This window comes from Colletotrichum truncatum, assembly GCF_014235925.2.
Source record: "Colletotrichum truncatum strain CMES1059 chromosome Unknown Contig_0013, whole genome shotgun sequence".
Classification (NCBI taxonomy): Eukaryota; Fungi; Ascomycota; class Sordariomycetes; order Glomerellales; family Glomerellaceae; genus Colletotrichum; species Colletotrichum truncatum.
In genome coordinates, this window is record NW_027222410.1 from 92210 (window position 1) to 111089 (window position 18880).

An 18880-nucleotide genomic window follows, 5' to 3' on the forward strand; every position below is an offset into this window, starting at 1 on the left:
GTATCTAACGGGTCGTAACATCAGGTCTCCCCTCGATGGTCTTGTCCTTAAGGCCAACATAAGTAGGTCGTGGCTTCCCAGGTTGGGGAGTCGTCAATCGTGCTTCCTTGTTTATTCATGATGCTGACATCATGTCAGGTCGCGTTCAAAAATCCAAATCAAAGAACCCTGTGGCTTATAAGGAACTTAGCCAGCTTGTCGATTTGTTCGGGTTCATCATGCCTGTCCCTTGTTCCGGTTGCGCGGCTGCCGGTGTCGACTGCGTCGTTTCCGAAGTTAATTCTTCTCGTTGTTCGCGTTGCGTTGCCGATAAGCATTCTTGCGACATTCACGGTCCTTCCGCGGCTTCCCTCATTCGGGTTCGGCAACAGAAAATAAAAATTGATGATGAGCTTGAGAAAGCTGAAGAAGAGCAGTTAGCTCTTATGGCGAAGATTCGTCGTTTACGAAGGCGTCGCAAGGACATCAATCGTGAGGCGACTGATCTCATTCGATCTGGTTTGCGGCGTGTGGAGGAGGTTGAGAATGAGTATCGTTCCGAGGTTCTTGGTTTGCAGAGTGCTAGCTCGGAAACTGTGGGTGCACTTCATTCCCTGGGTGCTATTGGCGTCGTGGATTGGTCTGGCGTCGGTTTGGACGACTGGGGTCCAGAGACGTCCTCTGGTGCCAGTATTGTTGGAGTTCTTCCTGAGCGTGTTCCAGGTTCTTAACGTCGCACACCCACTTCTCGCACACCCCCACATTTCGCACACCCATAAATTGGGTCATCATGAGGTATTCATCAACTTCATAACTATAAGTCTGATTCGTCTCCTGCAACTGTGATACTATCGCCAGTTTTAATAGGTAATTCAGGCTCGCTAGATTCATCTGAGCTATCCTCAATTTCGCCAGCCTCAATTTGGGCTTTGTGAATTGCCTCAATGTTGGCAAACTTCGAATTTGGGCTCATTTGGACCTTACGCCGCTTCCGTACCATTCCAGCCTCAACTTCTGCTTCCAACATTGCAATCTTCTTCTCTGCTGTAGCCAATTGATAGTCCTTTTCATCAAATCCCTTTTGAACCTTCCGAAACAACAGTCGCTGCGTTTGCTGATCTTTATCCAACTTGCTGAATAAGCTAAGTTGATCATATAGATCAACTGTCTTCTTGGGCGTTGACCAGGCTACTATGGATGTAGCAGATGCCCAGTTTTCGTCTTTTCCACCATCAGAGGCCCTCATAGGCGTAGAATAGCCTGGCTTTGAGGGCTTGGAAGCATTCTCAAGCAGTAGAGGGCTCATGAGCGGTCGAGCTATCGAAATGGGCCATAGTCCTGTTGCTTTCCAGCCGCTTCTGATATTCTTGCTTGAAAATGCCATCTGGCGTGCTTTTCCATAGCAGGTAAGAAAGTTCCGTTTGCCTACAACTGTAGAATCGTTGTGTTGAATGAGGTATCCAAGCTCTTTTCGATAGGTCGCCTTGAGAGGCCCAAAGACTGCTTGGTCTAGAGGTTGGAGAACGTGGGATGTATGTGGCGGTAGGAAAAGGAGATATATCTTGTGTTTATAACAGAGATACATAAATTCTGTTGTTTCATGACTGCCATGACCGTCTAGGATCAATAGTCTCTGCTCAGAGGGATGATCAGGCTTAGTCAGAGGGATAAAGATGTTCTCAAGCCATTCCACAGCTGTAGAGTCTGAAGTCCAGCCATTCTCAGTTGCTGTGAACTTCCAACCACTGTAAATATCACGTTTATGGATATCAAGAGGAAACCATTGTTGTTGAACCGATTTCCCTCGATAAATAACAAGTGGAGGAAGCGCCTGACCAGTTGCAGAGACACACTCAAGCATAGTTGTCCAAGCCCGAGACCCAGGCTGTTTTTTTCGCATTGATGAGCTTTCTGATGATCCCAGTACTAAGCCATTTGATCCTCTGCCTTCTAGGATACCAGTTTCATCCATGTTATAGCGATGATGTGGTTTGATCGCCTTGATCTCTGGAAGGGCGAGTTGTTGAAACCATTGCCTGATTACATTAGTTGAGACCCCATTGACACGCTTAGAATCGATGGCTCTAGCTCTATGAACCTTGATTGATGGATTTCTCTTAATAAAGAACTGAATCCAGTTTCTCCCAAGTGGCTGGGTAGTGCCTCTGATGTCTAGGATTCGCTGGGCAAATTCCTTGAGTTGTTGATGTGTTGGCGGCAGCCCTAACGCCGCCTGGATACGCACCCATTCAGCTAAGTGACTTTCCTGTGCTGGAGATAGCTTCTGGAAGCTAGAGAAAGCTACATTTCTTGCCTGTGAACCCTTTAATCGAGACTGGAGGGTTGATGGTGGAATTCCAGCATCATGAGCTGCCTTTTCGGACACTCTGCCCACTTGCAACTGCATTGAGAGCTTGATTGACTTCTGTTTCCGTATACTGGCCCATTAAGCGTATAAGAGTAACTATTCAAAGAATTATAATAATCGCTGTAAAAGTGGTGAAGATATTAAAGAATGTTGAAGAGGGTAAAATTCTACATGAGCGATTTATGGGTGTGCGAAATGTGGGGGTGTGCGAGAAGTGGGTGTGCGACGTTAGCTGGTTCCCACGAATCGTCTTCGTGTCCATAGTTTTTCCACTTAATGAAGTATTCTGTTGTTTCGTCATTCCTCCGGTGGTCTAGAATGCGTTCTACTTCGTATTCGGTGTCATCTGTTTCCATAATGATGCAGTCTTCGGTGTGTGTACCGTCTGGTGCTGGTTCTAATAATGAGACGTGAAAGACTGGGTGACATTTCATTGTTTCCGGTAGTTTCAGCTTGTAGTTAACTTCGGAAATTTTCTTCGTGATTTCGAAAGGTCCTAGTTTTTTGAAGTCGAGTTTGTCGCTAGGTCGTTTCGTTTTGATGTTTCGCCGTATGAGATAGGCGCTACCTCCCTCTTTTAGGGGTGGGCCTCTCACCCTATGTCGGTCGGCGTGTTTCTTCATTCTTTGCCGTACGAATTCGAGTTCTTGGGGTAGTTTTTGTTGGATTTCCTTAAGTTTCTTGATGTCTGCTACTGCTTTTATCGCGGCAGAGCCGGTTCGGGGTTCTCCATAAGCGGTAGGGTTGAATCCATAGTTGAGGAAGAAAGGTGATTCTCGCGTGCTTTCTCCTATTGAACTGTTGTATGCGAACTGTGCGGTTGGTAACAACTTGACCCAGTTGTCCTGGTCGTAGTTCACATAACTCCTTAGGTACGTTTCCAGGATCTGGATGATTCTTTCCGTTTGTCCGTCGGACTGCGGGTGGAAGGCAGTGCTGAGGCTGTGCTTTGCTCCGAGCTGCGAGATCAGGGATCTCCAAAACTTGGACGTAAAGACTGATCCTCTGTCTGACACTATTTCCTGGGGCAGGCCGTGTTGGCTGACAATGATCCTGAGAAAGGTGTATGCTAAGTCTTCTGCCGTGCTTGATTCCAAGTATGGTATGAAATACGCGTACTTCGTGAATCTATCCACAACCACTAGTATACTGTCGTATTTTTGCGCAGACTTCGCAATCCTTGATTGCGTCAGCGACGTCTTTTCTTGTTACTTGCTTGTCGTGGTGTTGTCTGATCCGTTTCTAGGTTTTCGTAACTCCTTGGTGACCGTGAGCGGGTGCGCTGTGTATCTCCCTGATCTGGTCGTGTGTCATTCTTCCAGTCGTGCTGGTCTTGACACGGTCGCCGATCATTAAGAGTTTCGCGGCGGGTACGAGGTCGCCATTGTCTTTTTTAAGGATAACCTGAGTTTCTTCTAGGACTTCGTCCTTGTAATCGGGTCTTCGGCTGAGCGCGTCTGCTCTGCCGTTTTCTGATCCTTTCCTGTAGATGATTCTGAAGTTGAATTCTGAGAGGAATTCTGACCATCTGATTTGTCGTTTGTTGAGCTCTTTCGAAGTGGTGAAGTGTGCCAGATTCTTGTGATCCGTGTACACTTTGACTTCGTACTTTGTTCCTGATAGTTGGGGTCTCCATTCTTTGAATGCGTCGATAATTGCTATAAGTTCCTTATCATGGATCTGGTAATTCAGTTCAGGTCCTTGGAACTTCCTTAAAAAGAATCCACAGGGGTGTAGGACTCCGTTCTCGTCCCTTTGGCCTAGCTGCGCTCCTTCAGCTTCGTTCGAAGCATCCGTTTCGAGCTCGAAGGGCTTCTCAGGGTTCGGAATCTGGATGACGGGTTCCGATGTGACCTTGTCCTTGACTTCTTGGAACGCTTTCTGTTGTTTGTCTGTCTATTCCCAAGGTGCATTTTTCTTAGTAAGTTCGGTAAGAGGCAATATCGTTTTGGAGTAGTCTTTGAGGAATTTTCGGTAGAAGTTGACAAATCCTAAGAAGGATAGTATGTCCTTCGGGTTTTCTGGTGTAGGCCATTCTTGCACAGCCTTGATTTTGTTAGGGGACATCTTGATTACGCCTGGCGTGATTGTGAACCCTAAAAATTCTACTTCCTGTTTGTGAAACAGACTCTTCTCTGGTTCCACAAGTAGCTTCGCTTGTTCGAGTGCTTTGAGAATCTCGTGGACATGCTTCTTGTGTTCTTCCAACGTTTTGGAGAATATAAGGATGTCGTCGAGGTACACAACAACAGACTTGTCCAGATATTCCCGTAGTACTTGGTTGATCATAGTTTGGAATGTAGCCGGTGCGTTGGTGAGTCCAAATGGCATGACTAACGTTTCAAACTGTCCTCTTCTCGTTCGGAAGGCTGTTTTCCACTCATCTCCTTCTGCAATTCGGATAAGGTTGTAGGCTCCTTTAAGGTCCAAGGCTGTGAACCATTGGGCCTCGTAGAGTAGGTCTCTTAGTTCCGATATGAGGGGCAGTGGGTAACAGTCTTTGATCGTAATATCGTTGAGTCGTCGATAATCGACACAAAGTCTTTTCTTCCCGTTCTTCTTTGGTACGAATAGTACGGGGTATCCTGCGGGTGATTTCGAAGGTCTGATGAATCCTTTCGCAAGATTTTCGTCAAGCCATTCGTCTAAGGCTTTCATTTCCTTTTGGTTGAGTGGGTATATTTTGTTAAAGGTGGGTTCGTGTCCTTCCTTAATTTCGATCTTGTGATCCCACTTGCTGTGTTCCGGTAATCCGGTCTCGAGTTCTGGTGCAAAGAGTTTGCTGTAGACCCTGTATTCAACAGGTATCTTTGACATTGGATCTTCCGTGACTTTGTCAATCGTCGTGGCTGCTAGCGTCCTAGTGCCAATGTCTTTTATCCTTAGCATCAGGCGTGGTCTTGCTCTGGTTGCTGCTAGTAATCCGCATGAGGCCTTCGTCGAGTGCTTCTCAGAGGCTGGATTGAATTTTATTCGGCCGGTAACCTAATCGATTTGTGGGTTATGTCTTCGTAGCCATGGAATTCCGAGGATAACGTCGTGGTTTCCTATCTCCGTGATGTCGAGGCTGATAAGCTCCTGATGGCCATGGTAGAGCAAAGGGAGTTGCGCTGTCTCCTGATCAATGCTGCCTCCGCCATACTCGACTTCTTTCCCTTCCACATTCCTTAGTCGGTAAGGGTTTTGCTTCTGATTCCATGGTATTTCTCGCTGTTGCACTATTCGGGGTGCGATAAAGTTTCCTTGGGCTCCTGAGTCTATCAGGACCTGTGTGGTGTATCCGCCTAGGTTTACTGTGATCTTCATTTGTGCGTCGTCGTCGAATGTAGCACATAGGGACTTGCTGGGGGAGCTCGCCATGTGTCCCGGACAAGGCGGCTCTCCTAGTTTTTTGAGTAGAGGGCCTTCTCGCCCTTCTTTCGGTCTCTGCCGAGGTTACTTTCTCTGATTCCTAGACGAGGTGGGCTGGGCGTCTCGCCGTCCTGTCCTTGCTTGTCTAGTTCTTGTTGTCGGAATCTCCAACTTTCGCTTTTTGGAATGTAGTGGAGTTTGCATAGGTCTTCCCTGCAATTCCACCAGACTCCCGTGAAGTGGTTCACACACTTCTGAGGGTATTCGATGCTGGGTCGTAGGAATGCTATTCCATTGTTGTTGGTTTTCTATTCTCCGGGTTCTCCCCGTACTTCCTAATATGAGAGTTCTTGTTCCTCATAGGCTCTGCGGATTCGCAGTTCTTCTTTTCTTTTGGGGTATAGTTCGTTTTCTGCTTTCTTTGAGAGATGGTAGGCGCAGTGATCGAAGATGCAGTAGATCCATGCTATCTCCTTGTGTTCTCTGTGCTGTGTCGTAATCCTGGGATCGTCTTCCAAGAATATTTCTTCATCCCGGGTTTGTGTGATTGTTGTAGGGATTTTGTTATGATATTCTTCTGCATGGAAGGCGATCTGTTGGCAGTCGTCTTGGGGGTCGATGTATTTGTATTCTAGTACTTCCTTAATTTTTTCCATTCTGTCGAGATGGTGTTCTTCTTCTGCGTCTTCCAGGTCGGTATCGTCTATCGACGTTCCTTGTGGACGTACTTCCGCCGAGGGTGGTCTGTCTACGACGTCTTCAGCCCATTCCGAGATGGGTTGAGGAGTAGCGCGGGTTCTTTGTGGCAATTCAAAGGTCGAGTCGCTGGCTACCGTGGTATATGGTGAGCTCTATCGTTAGCTTAGGTTGTCCTTTGCTTGGTATACTCGGGTCTGGGTGCTGGCGTCCCTGAATTGTTGTTGTCTCAGCATTTCATCCAATTGCTCGGTGGCTTTGCGGGCGTATTTGCTGGCTACCGCGAGGGTTCGTTCCGTCTTTCCATCGTTTTGGGGTCGGTAGACAAATTGGGTTGCTTTGTACTTGAGTTGATACTGTCCTCGGGTGTTTCCGCGTAGTGCGATGCGGCGGTCTCGGGTTTTCCGCATGTGTTGGAGGGTGTCTCCAACTTCGCTGTTGTTTCGAATTTGCATCGTGTAGTTGATGGCGTCTTGTATCCGTTTGATGGCTGTCTCGTTTTCTTCTTCGAGTTTCCTGGCTTCTTCTTCTGAGAGACTTTCCGGGGTGTTTACTTCATTCGTCTGTCGATAGTTGGCGAGGCGTGGGATGTCCCATAAGAGTCCCGGTTGGTACACAATGCTACCATCTTGGAAGGCGTTGTTGAGTTCCGCGGCCTTCTTCGCTTGTTCCCAGTCGTCGAGTGGCTCTTGTCGCTGCTTAGTGTAATCCGGTCCACCGGTGTATCGGTCTATCACAGCAATGGCCTTGGGTATGTTGGTGGTGTCGTATCCCGATCGTCCTGCTGGGTTTTGAGGGTACCATCCACTATTCTCTTTTGCATGCCTGTGCGTAGTGCAATCATTGTCATAGCAGGCTGTCCATCCCTTTTCTTCGTGGCTAGGGATTTTGGTTGCAGCGTTGGCTTGCTTAGGGGTTGCCGTAAGTTTCTTAGGCTGTATGCAGTGTCTGGCCATGTGTCCTGGCTTGTCGCAGTTGTAGCATTTGAATTCTCTGCGTCTGGGTTTGTCTTTTTGCGCGACGCTCAGGTCCATGGGTCCACTGTGTTGTCCATGTGCGGTGCTCTGCTGATTGTTGTTCCTGTTGTTCTGGTTTTTGTTGTTGAACTTGTGTTGAGGTTGCCATTGGTATTTCTTTCCTGAGTTGGCTGTTTGACGTTTTTCTCCTTTTTCCTTGCGTCGTTCAAACAGTCGGTTGTCAATCTTAATGGCGTATTCGACATAATCAAGGAAGCTAGGTGGCGTGTCCACTTTGGCCATTTCGTCCTTGACGTCGTCCTTGAGACCCTGGTAGAAAGCGAAGACTTTGCTTTCGTCGGTCATGTCGAGTCTGGCTGCGAGTCGTCGAAATTCTGCGGCGTACATTGTAGCTGATTTGTTTTGTCGTAGGCTCGCCAGTTCTCTTTCTGCTTGTCTTTTCTCATCGGGGTCTAAGAAGAGAGATTGAAGGGCTTTAACATATCCACTGAAGCTGAAAAAGATGTCCTTCACTTCTTGACTGTATCTCTCGATAGGGGTGTCCAGCCATTCTTGTTGGAGGGGTTCGAACCAAGCGAGGGCCTTCCCTTTCAAGAAGGTGGCGGCGTGGACGACACGTTCGGTATCGTTCTGGAACGTGTTGATGTGGAAGGCTTGGTAGGTCCGTATCTGTACCAAGTATCCTTTGAGCTGTCCAGGGGTTCCGTCGAAGGTGGTAGGGGTGTTGAGCTTAAGGCGTTCTCTTCCTTCGACAGGAGCTGATATGACGTTCGCGGCAGCTCGAAGGGTTGTGACTTCCTTCTCTAGTTCTTTGGTGCGGCGGGCTTGTTCCTGTAGCTCCTTGAGGGCTTTGACGTTCTGGTTGAACAGGTTTTTCATTTCCCTGAGCTCGTTGTTGTTCCGCTCAAGTTGCCGCTTAAGTTCTTCATTGTCGTCATCGCTATCGGATTCCTCCTTCATTTCCTGGTCTTGAATCTCTTGGGCCAGATTCTGGGGAATACGTCTCTCGGACGTGGACGAGGTTCCAGGAGTAGGGTTTTCGGTAGTTCCGTGCGAAGACATCTTGTCTTATACTGTTCGTTAGTCTCAAAGGGCAACTTACTGAACAGGAGCAATCAAAGTGTTACGGCCAGCTATCTGACAGTAGGGTTCTGCTAACAGAAGGTGCAGTAAGAGACTAACACTGGTTCGTAGAGGTCGTTCTGGTAGATCGTAGGGTTAGGGTAAGGTGATCAGTCTTACACTATGGTAACGAGGTTCTTAGTATTCACAATACTGAGAGGTAAGCTGAAAGTCATTCGAGGATGAATCACAAGTTGATTGCTGAAGAACTATCTAGAGGGCTTGAGCAGATGCTCAAGTCCTGGTCTATATACAAGTCCCGTTTCCCAATGTCTTGGAGAGTCTATAGAGTCGCTCGTCGACTCTATCGACTCTCTTCTGATTGGTCCTTTACAGGAGTCTACAGAGTCGCTCGTCGACTCTGTCGACTCTGTCCTGATTGGTCGATTGTCACGTGACTTGTAACGTAGTTCTTCCTTGCCGAGAGGTTTACCCTTGTTCCCGTGATCCTACGTACATATGTCCTGTCGTAGCCGCCCGACCCAGTGGGTCTGTTAAGTGCATCTGACGGGTCGTAACATATATCCTATATATTTCTAACGGTATAGCCGCTAGCCTAAGTAGATCTATTAACTCTCTATTAGGTATAATGAGCGGGTTGTAATACTAACTATAAGGGGTACCTAGAAGTAGGTGTGGGACGTTAGTGCTTTGGGATCCTATACACGTCCCTGATCGGCTTGTCTCTACTATAAGTTTCTACTAGGCAGCCCTAACCCTTATTTTACGTAAAAGTAGTACTCACCTTGCCTTGGCTTTTAAGTAAGTGCAAGCCACGCGGGAAGAGGAGAGAGAAAGAAATAATGAAATTTCGGAGACATTCGGCAAAGTGCTCTATGTAAGCAAATTAGCGATGCCGGAAGGATGATACTTGGATTCGGTCCGGTTCACACGGCATCCGATTCTCATAACCCGGCGAGCTATACACCCATAGGATCGGGACGTAATTATCGCATGTAACGGGCAATGCCCTCTGGCTTGTCGTTCAGTTGTCCGCCTAATGATTATATCTAATAAACAGAATCTGCACTCGAAAGGAAAAGGTTTGCCATGAAACGACCTTATTTATTAACTGTCTAACTAGACAGTACTCACCAAATAAACCACAGCATTTACGCAACTAGTTATTAGGCCACAAGGCTTTGTGAAAGTCTTCCTCGTTAGACCACTTTAATTCATCAAGTAGTACGACGTGACTTCCCCGTCATTCCAAAGTTCTTCCGTGCCTGGCTAGATTCTGGCTAGATTCTTGCGGCTACCTCAGGGATTACTTCATCACGTGTCTCAGATGCTCGCTCGACAACTAGAGCGGTCTGCCAAATATAGGTTTGGGTTTGTAACAGGGCGCCCATATAAGTTCACTGTTCAGTCAGAAATGCGTCTTAACGAATTAAGACAGTAACTCAGGCATATTTGGCTTCTACAAAATTGATTTTCTCATGATCATGAACGGGCGCTTTATGGGTCGACTTACCGCAAGTGAATTTAGAACCCTTCCTAGAATGTTTTGAGTAGGATACCATCTACGACAAAATGCCAAAACGCCTCGGGGCAGACACATGCACAAATATCAAAAGAGCTGAGACACAATTATTTTTATCCTGTGACGTCAACTCGGCATCCCTTTGAACCAGTAATCCAATCTCCCAAGTTAGTCGCCCGGGTGACTGCAGCAGGCTGCGCCCCTGACACAGAGGCACAGCCTGATTTGGCATCTTACACATACAGATACTGTGCTCTCTGAGTTTTGATAAAACCAGGCTGTTACATTTCCATCTCGAACATTTGCAATTGACGGAGAAAAATGCATCATCACAACCAGCGACCTAATGAACCGAACATGAACTCCTGCACCCAAGACGACCCTACGATACCCTCTTCGCCGCCACTTTACAATGGCGAATTCAGCAATGTCAGCAGCAGAGAAAGTCGAGGCTCGATTAGTCAAAGAACGGCAATGTCAGACTACAGTGAAAGGACTATTCCTCATTCTTCGGCGCCTAATTCAGCCCAGGCAGAAGTTCAACGCAAGATTGGCCCTTTCAGACGCAAACCCGATTCATCAGAACTACCAACTGAACAAACACCACTTAATCTAGACGAAAGTTCGCAGCCTGGCTCAAGAGCCGCCTCGCCGCCGCCAAAGGTACAAGAGATTCAAGCTTTCCGCTGGTGGTGGTGGTGGGAAATCGCAGCCGCGTCCATTAGCATCACCAGCATGTGTCTCCTTGTCGCAGTCCTTCTCCAGGTACAGAACACCCCACTGGCCAGGTGGACCTGGAATATTCAACCCAGTTCCGTTATCTCCATCCTCACCACCTTCGGCAAGGCTGCGATGATGGTCCCGATAACGGCCTGCCTCAGTCAGTTAAAGTGGAGGCACATGCAGCGACAAGCACGCCCCCTGAATCACCTACAGACTTTTGATGATGCGAGCCGTGGCCCATGGGGATCTGCCATCATGGCATGGAAAATGCCTCTACAGTCACCCCTCGGCTGGGCTTTGGCCATCGTTACCGTTGTTGCTCTCGGAATGGAACCAAGCGCCCAAAACATTCTCGATTTTCCCAGCATCGAGTGGAAAGTCACAAATGGGACGGTCGCCAAGATGTACTCTTCAAAAAGTTTTCACCCACAAGAGGATAACTGTAAGTCACAAATAAGCATCAAGTCACCGACGTGTTTCTGACGATTACTTTACAGGGGACTTTTGGATTCCAAATACGGACGTGACCAAGCTACAGGCATCAGTTATGAATGGAATTGCTGGGGCAGTATTTGAGCCGAACTACAAATGTCCCGGGCCATTCACTCGTTGCGTGTGGACCGATATCACCAGTCTTGGTGTCTGCATAAACTTTCGAAACGTGACTGAACAGACAACCCGTAACTGTACGACGACTGAAGACGATCAAGAGTTGAGGCATACTTGTACTTACAATGTTTCCGGTCGCATTTCCGACGTCTTACCCGTTATGGTTGACTCTCACGAAAATGACCTCAATTATCGCGAATCTCAGATTCTCTTCTTCGACTTTGATTTCGGGGCGTGGTTCGAGGGACCTTTAGGCCAGCTGACGATTATCAAACACCAACGGAGTGAATCGACAGAGAAAGGAACCATTACTTATCCAGTGACCAACCCTCCTTTTCCCGACGTCTTCCTCGCCGACTTCGAGTGGCGTGCCAAGACATACCGCAACGTCAGCGTGGTTTCCGGGACACTTTTTACAGGCGAGATACGTTCAACGCCGCTACATTACAGTAGTCATATCCTCAGCGATGAGGATTTTCGAAACAGTCCCCTCAAACAACCCTCGATGCTGTTTACGACACCCGATAACGCCACCGAGTTCCAGGTTTCGTCCATGGTCCTTACCTGGCTACCTACATACTTGAAGAACTTTTTACATGGAAGCCTAAGGGAGAAGCTGATTGATAACCGTCTGATATCAGACTCGTTCCCAACAACTGCTATGAACCTGGAGTTCTTGATTTACTTGACGGAAAACATGACATCAATCGCCGAAGCGCTCGCGGACACTCTCACGAATCAGATACGTAGTGGAAACCCTGGTGATAACCAAAATGCGGCGATGGCTAGAGGCGAAGCATTCAGGACGGAAACCTTCGTGGTGGTGAGGTGGCCGTGGCTGATACTGCCGTTGCTCGAGACGGTCGTGACGGCTGCGTTGCTAGTCACGAGCATTGTTCTGACGAGAAAAGACCCTTTGCTAAAGGCATCGACGATGGCTTACCTGACATATCCGTTGTCTGGATGGAACGATTCTGAAGTCACTGTGAAGGATCCTCAGAGTGCTGAAAAGCTTCAGAAGCTAGCTGAAGGCATGCGAGGGAAGCTTGAAAGCAACGGCAAGGGCAGGTTGGCATTCTCTAGATATTGAGTCGACATTGACGCATCGCTCTCAATCTTAGATAATGTACCTATAACAAACCATTGCGCTCTCTCGTATAACTTTCCCAAAACCTATTGGACTTACTTCTTGCTGAAACAATGCAAGGCTGAGCTACCTCTTAGCCAATCGGTGACTCGACTTATTGATCCACTGACCTCTTGTCCAACGGATCCTCGGGATAGTCAGAGCTAAGTAGAGTGCCTCTACTGGACGATGCTCATGTTGCTATGGCCGGAACTCCGGTTTCCAGTGGCTCCATCGCCGGCGACACTGCAGACTGCCGGCTGCCGGCTGCCCACGTGACAGGCAGCCAGACGGGTACAAATTCCACAACCACCTCGGCTAGCACTTTTACTGGATTTTCTGCTAGTCATGGACACGTTGGATTGTTCAAGAAGCTAGCGATTTTCTCATCTGTACATCTAGAAACAGTAAAATGTCAATTCAGCGCCCCCTTTCTGCTCTTATTAAGCGGATGCGTTCTTCGATAGACTCTTCACAACGAATCTGCAGTTGACGAGGACGGAATTGAGGAAGAAATGAGGGGTAAGATGGCAGCTATCTTGCATATCATCCTCCTCGCCCAGATACGTTAATCAATGACCCAAAGTGGAAGCAAACATGACACCCTTGCAGCGACAGCTTCAACACTTGGCCGGCATTGTCTGGCCCGAGAAAGCCCGTGGGAACAATGTTGATATCCGCTTGGAATTCTCCCACAATTTCTCGCCCAACAGTTCATGGTATGCGTAGTTATAGACTCGGATGTCAGTCTTGAACAAGGCGGTAGGAAGAGTAGCAACCCTACATCACCAATACACAAAGAGCCAGAATCAACGAAATCGATCGGGTTCTGCCACAATCTTTCGGAAAAAGCGGCCGAGCCTGATGCAGGTATCCGTTCGTGCGTAGGCCAAACCGGGCCGAGGCCCTACCAGAGCAACTGTTCTCCTGGATTAAGGGCCGACATCGACGCTTTTCCCCTCGGCTTATATCGACAATTGTTTCCTTGGAGCCCTCACGAAAGCACCAGTGCCCAAGAAAGGGTTGCAGCATGACACAACACTCAGAAGCCGGGTCGATACTGCAATCCAGCAAACATGATCCTGCAAGTCATCATTCAATGGTCGCGTCCAGCATCTGCAGCCGGTGAAAAGCATGCATGCGTCGGGCAAGGTCTTGCATTGTCGAAGCGGTCCGACCAGGGCTTTTCTTCAGTTTGCTCCATTCTACAAGCAGCCCAAGTCCCCGCATGCTCTCGGGCCAAGAAAAAGACTTCTTCATTTAGAAGAACCCCACAGCATCGTCGAATTACGATAATTGCATCTGCCTCGCACTGCGTCATCTTGCATTATTTGCCAGATATTGCAGATACAGCCTGTGTGGTAGCAAGCATCTGAGTTGGCTCACCGGTATCCAATTCAATCGAGCATGACGCTTTAGTACGCCACCATCCCACGGAGGTAGGGCTGCTTTCCAGTTCCAATTGGATATATTCCGTTTGTTGTCTCCCTCCGTCTTTTCAATTATCAGTAAATCATTTCGATGCGTCAACGTGCGTCGACGTCGTCTAAATCGAGGTGGTCACATCTACCGTGCACATACTCTTGCAGAACTTAAGAAAGAAGCCTTTCTCTCAACAGTTCAATGTACAGTTATGTCTCTTTTCCCCGGCCCAAACTTTTGGCTTCACCACAACACCAAGACTGAAAGATCAAAATTCACAGTCTGATGTTCGGCGCATACTCTTGATTTTACTTCAAGCTCGATCGATTACAATGTCCAAAAACGATTCCAAAAGAGCCATTCCTCCAGTACCAGTATTTTCCTCTACAAAAAATGACTGGATAGTGCAGCCTACCATCTCAGCAGTAGCTGAACCGAATTCCCAAGAGAAGTCACAATCAAGGAAAATTTCAAAACAACAGTTCAAAAACACGGACTCGAGCTCGAAAATTTACCGTTGCACCTCTTGTCTAAACGATTTTGAATGCTATGGCCCTTTCCTGTGGCATCAGGAACGTTGCGTTTGGCAGAGAATGTGGGGTGGAGATGGAATCCTACCTTCGCAACACTACTAGATCGCTTCACCATAGCTTTCTGGTTACAATACTAAGAGTTGCAGGCATTCAATCTTACTGCGCGATATATGCATAAAACCATGTGTCATTTCATTTGGATATTGTTCTGATGCCAATTGACTCGTGCAAACCCAAACCTTATACCCTGTACGGCGATACTCTTTGGGCTCCCACAAATTCTTGCTGCATAGCTTTGCTATTATCTTGAACTTGTTTTTTGCTTTCTTAATCTATGGAACTACTGGCAGGAGGAGTTCTCATAGAGCGGCGACCACTCAACGGATTGGGACAGGCTGGGACTGGTGATGTGAGGTGTTATATGTTGAGATGGGTAATTCCGATGCCTCATATGAATAGAAAAGGTTGTCGACGGGATTTGTCGGGAATGCCGCCTGAACACCGATAACTGAAAGGTAGTATTACCTTACTTTCGGGGAAGTACGAGCGAGTTGCGGGGTCCGACTATAACAGAGAAAGTTTTTGTGAATAAGAAATGGAGTGTTCCTATCGACGTTGTTAATTTATGTCAGCCTGTGCTGTTTGGTTGTTCGCCAAAGAACATCTTAAGCATGTATTTGGGGTGAGTTATGTCTTAATAGCTACAAGCAGAAAAATAAACAAGACGACACAAAGAAAATATGGCATTACAGTCGATGGGCTCTGTTCCAAAGCAAAAGCTGGTAGAGGCGACCCTGATGCACCTTTTATAGTTGGTCTGGTGATCGAACACATACCACTAACTGTGCGAACTAGGCACCGCATCGTTAGGCACCGCATATTGTTGCTGCCCATGCCATAGTCGGTCATTACATATTTCAATTTGAAAGCTTTCTAATGTACTAGTCATTTGTGACGATAGTGTCAACGCTCACCGAACACACCGAGCGAGGTGTGTTTACGTAAGCTACATGAAACGCATACCGTTGACGTACAAGTACGAGCTTCCTCACGCACATACCCTCTTTCTCAGTCAAGTCACTCTTTTACACCTTTTCTAGCCTGATTACAATTTGCCTAGTTCGTCACACAGGTGGAACTTGAGATCAGTTGGGCTGAAGAGTTTGCTTTGTGCCATGTTGGCTGCAATGACCTGCGCGTCAGAAGACACACACTATAAATTAGTTAAGCCCCGCATGTGATGCCCAGTGCTAACCAGCCCTCGATGGGTATGGTCATGCTTTGCCATTTTATCTCAAACACCCTGCATATCTACTGGAATTCCCCAATCCCGATTGACAAGCTTACATAAGATAACAATGAATCCAGCCTGATGCGGGGTTACGGGACAAATATGATGAGGCATTTTCTTGTTTTTCGACTCCCTATTCTTTAGGATCATCTTAATATTCTAGCCTAGCTAGCTTAGTACTCGCAAACTATTTTATCGAACCTCTTGGAACGCTGAAACAAAAATCTCATGCCGGGGTCTAATAGAGCCAGTTATAGTCCTATGTTCGTTATAATTAATGTTCCCAGTTTTAATCGTGCGTTCTAACTTACTCTCTCAAAGCATTCAATGTATACAATGGCTAGGTTACCATCACATCGTCATGATAATACTGGTGACTTCCACTATTCTTTTCTGTATGCACGAATCCAATTTGAATGGGCTAAACCCTTTACTAACTGTTGTAGCGATTCTTCTCGCGGGATGCACAGTCGAGAACCTCAATAGCATATGCCTAATTACTCTCTCTTATTCGCAAAATCCAACATTGTCTGTCCCGAATGCAACTGCAAAAAGTCATAGCACATTGCAACCATCACTATTCACAGCCATTGATCATGCAGGGCTGGAAGTTCGAGTCGGATATTTCAGTATGTGCCTGAAGAATCAAGACCAGTGGGTCTGCTCGCGCGACATACAAACACTCGAATCCTTTTTCAGGCGTACCCAACCTGGGGAGGCCCACGATCCTTTACAAATCCTTCGCGTTGGCGAAAAGTTCAAATATGAAGTCATCTTCACAGGCCTAATGTAAGATCAATATACTCCGCCACTTGTGTTGCTTTAGGAAATTGTATCTGGTTGATTTTCTAATAGAAGAGTTACAATGCAGCTTTATTTCAATTGTTTTTAGTTTTATAGCATTCATTCTCTTAGAAACCTTTCCTGCCTGGGCAGAAACTGAAGACCCTGAAGCAAGCGACAACGAACCAAAGCCTTTTCCTAGTAGACCTGTATCAATGATTGTCTTAGTTTGTTTATTCTTCTCATCTCTTTGCTCCCTTCTTGCTGGATTCTGGCAACACTTATCAAGTTCCGCTGCAATTGCGATGGGTTCCGTTTTCAGCCAAGGAGCAGTGGAAGGGCATGTCTGCGCTGGGGCCATGGCACTCGGATGGATCTCGTTTTTTTTACTAACGCTTTCATTCCTTATGATGCTCATCATGATTTTATCTATCCGTGTGCTTTCGGAAATGGTTAATTAGTATGCTATTGACAATCTATGAGTGGATCTATGGCTGAGAGACTTTACCTTGGAAGTATAACTAATTTTAACTCTATGACTGGCTCCTCTTTATACATGATGGGAAGCGACGTCTTATACGCACCTGTGATACGACTGCGCTCCCTCTCACTTGCATCCTTTACGACAGTTTGATTAACTCCTAACAAGGTAGCTATGTAAAACGAGGCTTAGCATGTGTGTGATTTACTGCTATCCATGAGCCGTTAGAATATCTCAGTGCAATCTTCCAATTACACGACAAATAGCAGTGCTACATAAATCAAGACTTTATAGATAGTGATAATGGCTCTGTATCCCAAGCAGACAGATACCGTTTTGTATGCTGTAACCAATTGAACTAGAGGGAAGGGGTAATCGGACATCATGTATATCTAAAACTGCATATCGCTAGGGGCTGTTTTACACTATCTTGACAAAACACTACTTGAAGTAGTTGCACTAGAGATCGCTAACCATGCCACATGATTCAGCCTGTGTATTAAGTATCCAGAGGCTAATGCGAACGCAACGATAGCCGCTGTAATCGATACTGCCGCTTTGACACCTGAAGTTAACTCAGACGTCCACACTGGTCCCAAAGTCGCCAAAAGAACAGTCAAACCAGCAGAAGTTACCAGAATTGAATGGCGCACTGAATGGCCCAAACTATCTCTGATAGAATTCAGCCAACCAGCTATCTTATCGACGTTAAATGCAATGGTAATTAGCACAAGAGAAATACCTAGGCCAATAGCCACTAATATCACCTTTATCAGCTGGTATTGCGTGTGAAAGAATTATCAAAATAAGACACTTACGTATGCGCTTTATAAGATAATCGAATGGGATCCGTTCATCTTTATCGAGAGGGAACCCATTAGAGTTAATTGCAAATATAGCTGCTATGAAAGACACGGGCAACTATGACGTTGTTAATACCGTTATATATCCAACATAGGATAATCTTACAAAAAGAATAGTTACTACGGTAAAGACAACAATTGTCTTCCCCTGCTTAGCTGTGTCTCTCGCCGATGCTCTAGCATATAAAGCCTCGCTTAAACTGGCCTGCTTCTGTTTTAGGTCCATCAGACGGTGCAGCTTGGTAAAGCATTAGAGAATTGCAATCATGCAGTAATGGTGCAGACCCTTACTAGTTTTTCTGCCTTCTTGGCCGTCTTTTCCATATGGTCTATGCGTAATAGATGATTTTCCAAAGTTCTCGCCTCAACTAAAGGGCCTCTACTGCTTCTTCCCGCAATGTCCTTGAGGCTGAAGTTGAGCTCCTTAATAACCATTTTCTGATCAGTCAGGACAAGCTTCAGAGTGTGAAGTTCGTCCACGATATCGTCGATCTCTATCATCAACTCTATCTCTTTGGCAATGCTCGTCAACTGTTGGTTTTCTTCGCTGATTGCTTCTTTGAACTCTCTTAAATAGTTCGCTACGTTCTCATTCTAAGTTAAGTGATGTTAGATAATATTGTTTCGGTCTCAGTGTGCACTTTTGTTGGAATGGGTGGCAGATCTCTTACAACTTGTACAATTGACCGTTCAAAAAAGTCGAAAAATAGAAGTTCTTCGTCAACCTGGTGGGGATCTAACAGTTCAACGCAACATGTTGTTATAAGCCCTGCAAGGTCGTGAACCGAACCAACCGCTCTTCGGCCTGGCTTCGACAGGCGCTGGGTAAGTATATGAGGAACATTGAGTGGATCGTCTACGTTCAATCTCGGCCATCTGTTGTTCTCCATCGTAGTTTTGTTTGGCATCACGCCTCTAGTCTCTCGTTGTTTGCTTACAGGCACCTGTTCAGCTGCGGTTTGCGATTTTGGTACAGCTGGAGCTTTGTGAACTACGTTAGCAAACCACTTCCGAAAAAATGTTTGCCTTGGAACCTCTGTGACTGGGTCATTTGTATGATGTGAATCCTTTGG

The 18880-nt window shown here is 46.7% G+C and overlaps 7 protein-coding genes across 7 annotated transcripts; 3 read left to right on the plus strand and 4 right to left on the minus strand.

Moving 5' to 3' along the window:
• Positions 1-131: 131 nt before the first annotated feature.
• On the plus strand, positions 132-710 carry CTRU02_215095 (uncharacterized protein; the record flags this gene model as incomplete). The annotated part of the gene is made up of 1 exon (XM_036731955.1): positions 132-710. One exon carries the CDS (start codon positions 132-134, stop codon positions 708-710), a length of 579 nt encoding a protein of 192 aa, XP_036576343.1.
• An 83-nt stretch (positions 711-793) lies between these two features.
• Positions 794-1951, minus strand: CTRU02_215096 (transposase; the record flags this gene model as incomplete). Its single annotated transcript, XM_036731954.2, has 1 exon — positions 794-1951. One exon carries the CDS (start codon positions 1949-1951, stop codon positions 794-796), a length of 1158 nt encoding a protein of 385 aa, XP_036576342.2.
• A 563-nt stretch (positions 1952-2514) lies between these two features.
• Positions 2515-5707, minus strand: CTRU02_215097 (reverse transcriptase domain protein; the record flags this gene model as incomplete). Its single annotated transcript, XM_070206366.1, has 4 exons — positions 2515-3546; positions 3605-4228; positions 4259-5332; positions 5384-5707. The coding sequence occupies 4 exons, from the start codon at positions 5705-5707 to the stop codon at positions 2515-2517; spliced, it is 3054 nt and encodes a 1017-aa protein (XP_070059925.1).
• A 326-nt stretch (positions 5708-6033) lies between these two features.
• On the minus strand, positions 6034-8433 carry CTRU02_215098 (reverse transcriptase domain protein; the record flags this gene model as incomplete). The annotated part of the gene is made up of 2 exons (XM_036731952.1): positions 6034-6549; positions 6586-8433. 2 exons carry the CDS (start codon positions 8431-8433, stop codon positions 6034-6036), a joined length of 2364 nt encoding a protein of 787 aa, XP_036576340.1.
• Positions 8434-10711: 2278 nt separating this feature from the next.
• On the plus strand, positions 10712-12398 carry CTRU02_215099 (uncharacterized protein; the record flags this gene model as incomplete). The annotated part of the gene is made up of 2 exons (XM_036731951.2): positions 10712-11141; positions 11197-12398. 2 exons carry the CDS (start codon positions 10712-10714, stop codon positions 12396-12398), a joined length of 1632 nt encoding a protein of 543 aa, XP_036576339.2.
• A 3679-nt stretch (positions 12399-16077) lies between these two features.
• CTRU02_215100 (uncharacterized protein) lies at positions 16078-16924 on the plus strand (the record flags this gene model as incomplete). Its single annotated transcript, XM_036731950.1, has 2 exons — positions 16078-16469; positions 16552-16924. The coding sequence occupies 2 exons, from the start codon at positions 16078-16080 to the stop codon at positions 16922-16924; spliced, it is 765 nt and encodes a 254-aa protein (XP_036576338.1).
• A 1147-nt stretch (positions 16925-18071) lies between these two features.
• Positions 18072-18697, minus strand: CTRU02_215101 (ankyrin repeat and protein kinase domain-containing protein; the record flags this gene model as incomplete). The annotated part of the gene is made up of 2 exons (XM_070206367.1): positions 18072-18401; positions 18479-18697. 2 exons carry the CDS (start codon positions 18695-18697, stop codon positions 18072-18074), a joined length of 549 nt encoding a protein of 182 aa, XP_070059926.1.
• Positions 18698-18880: the final 183 nt, after the last annotated feature.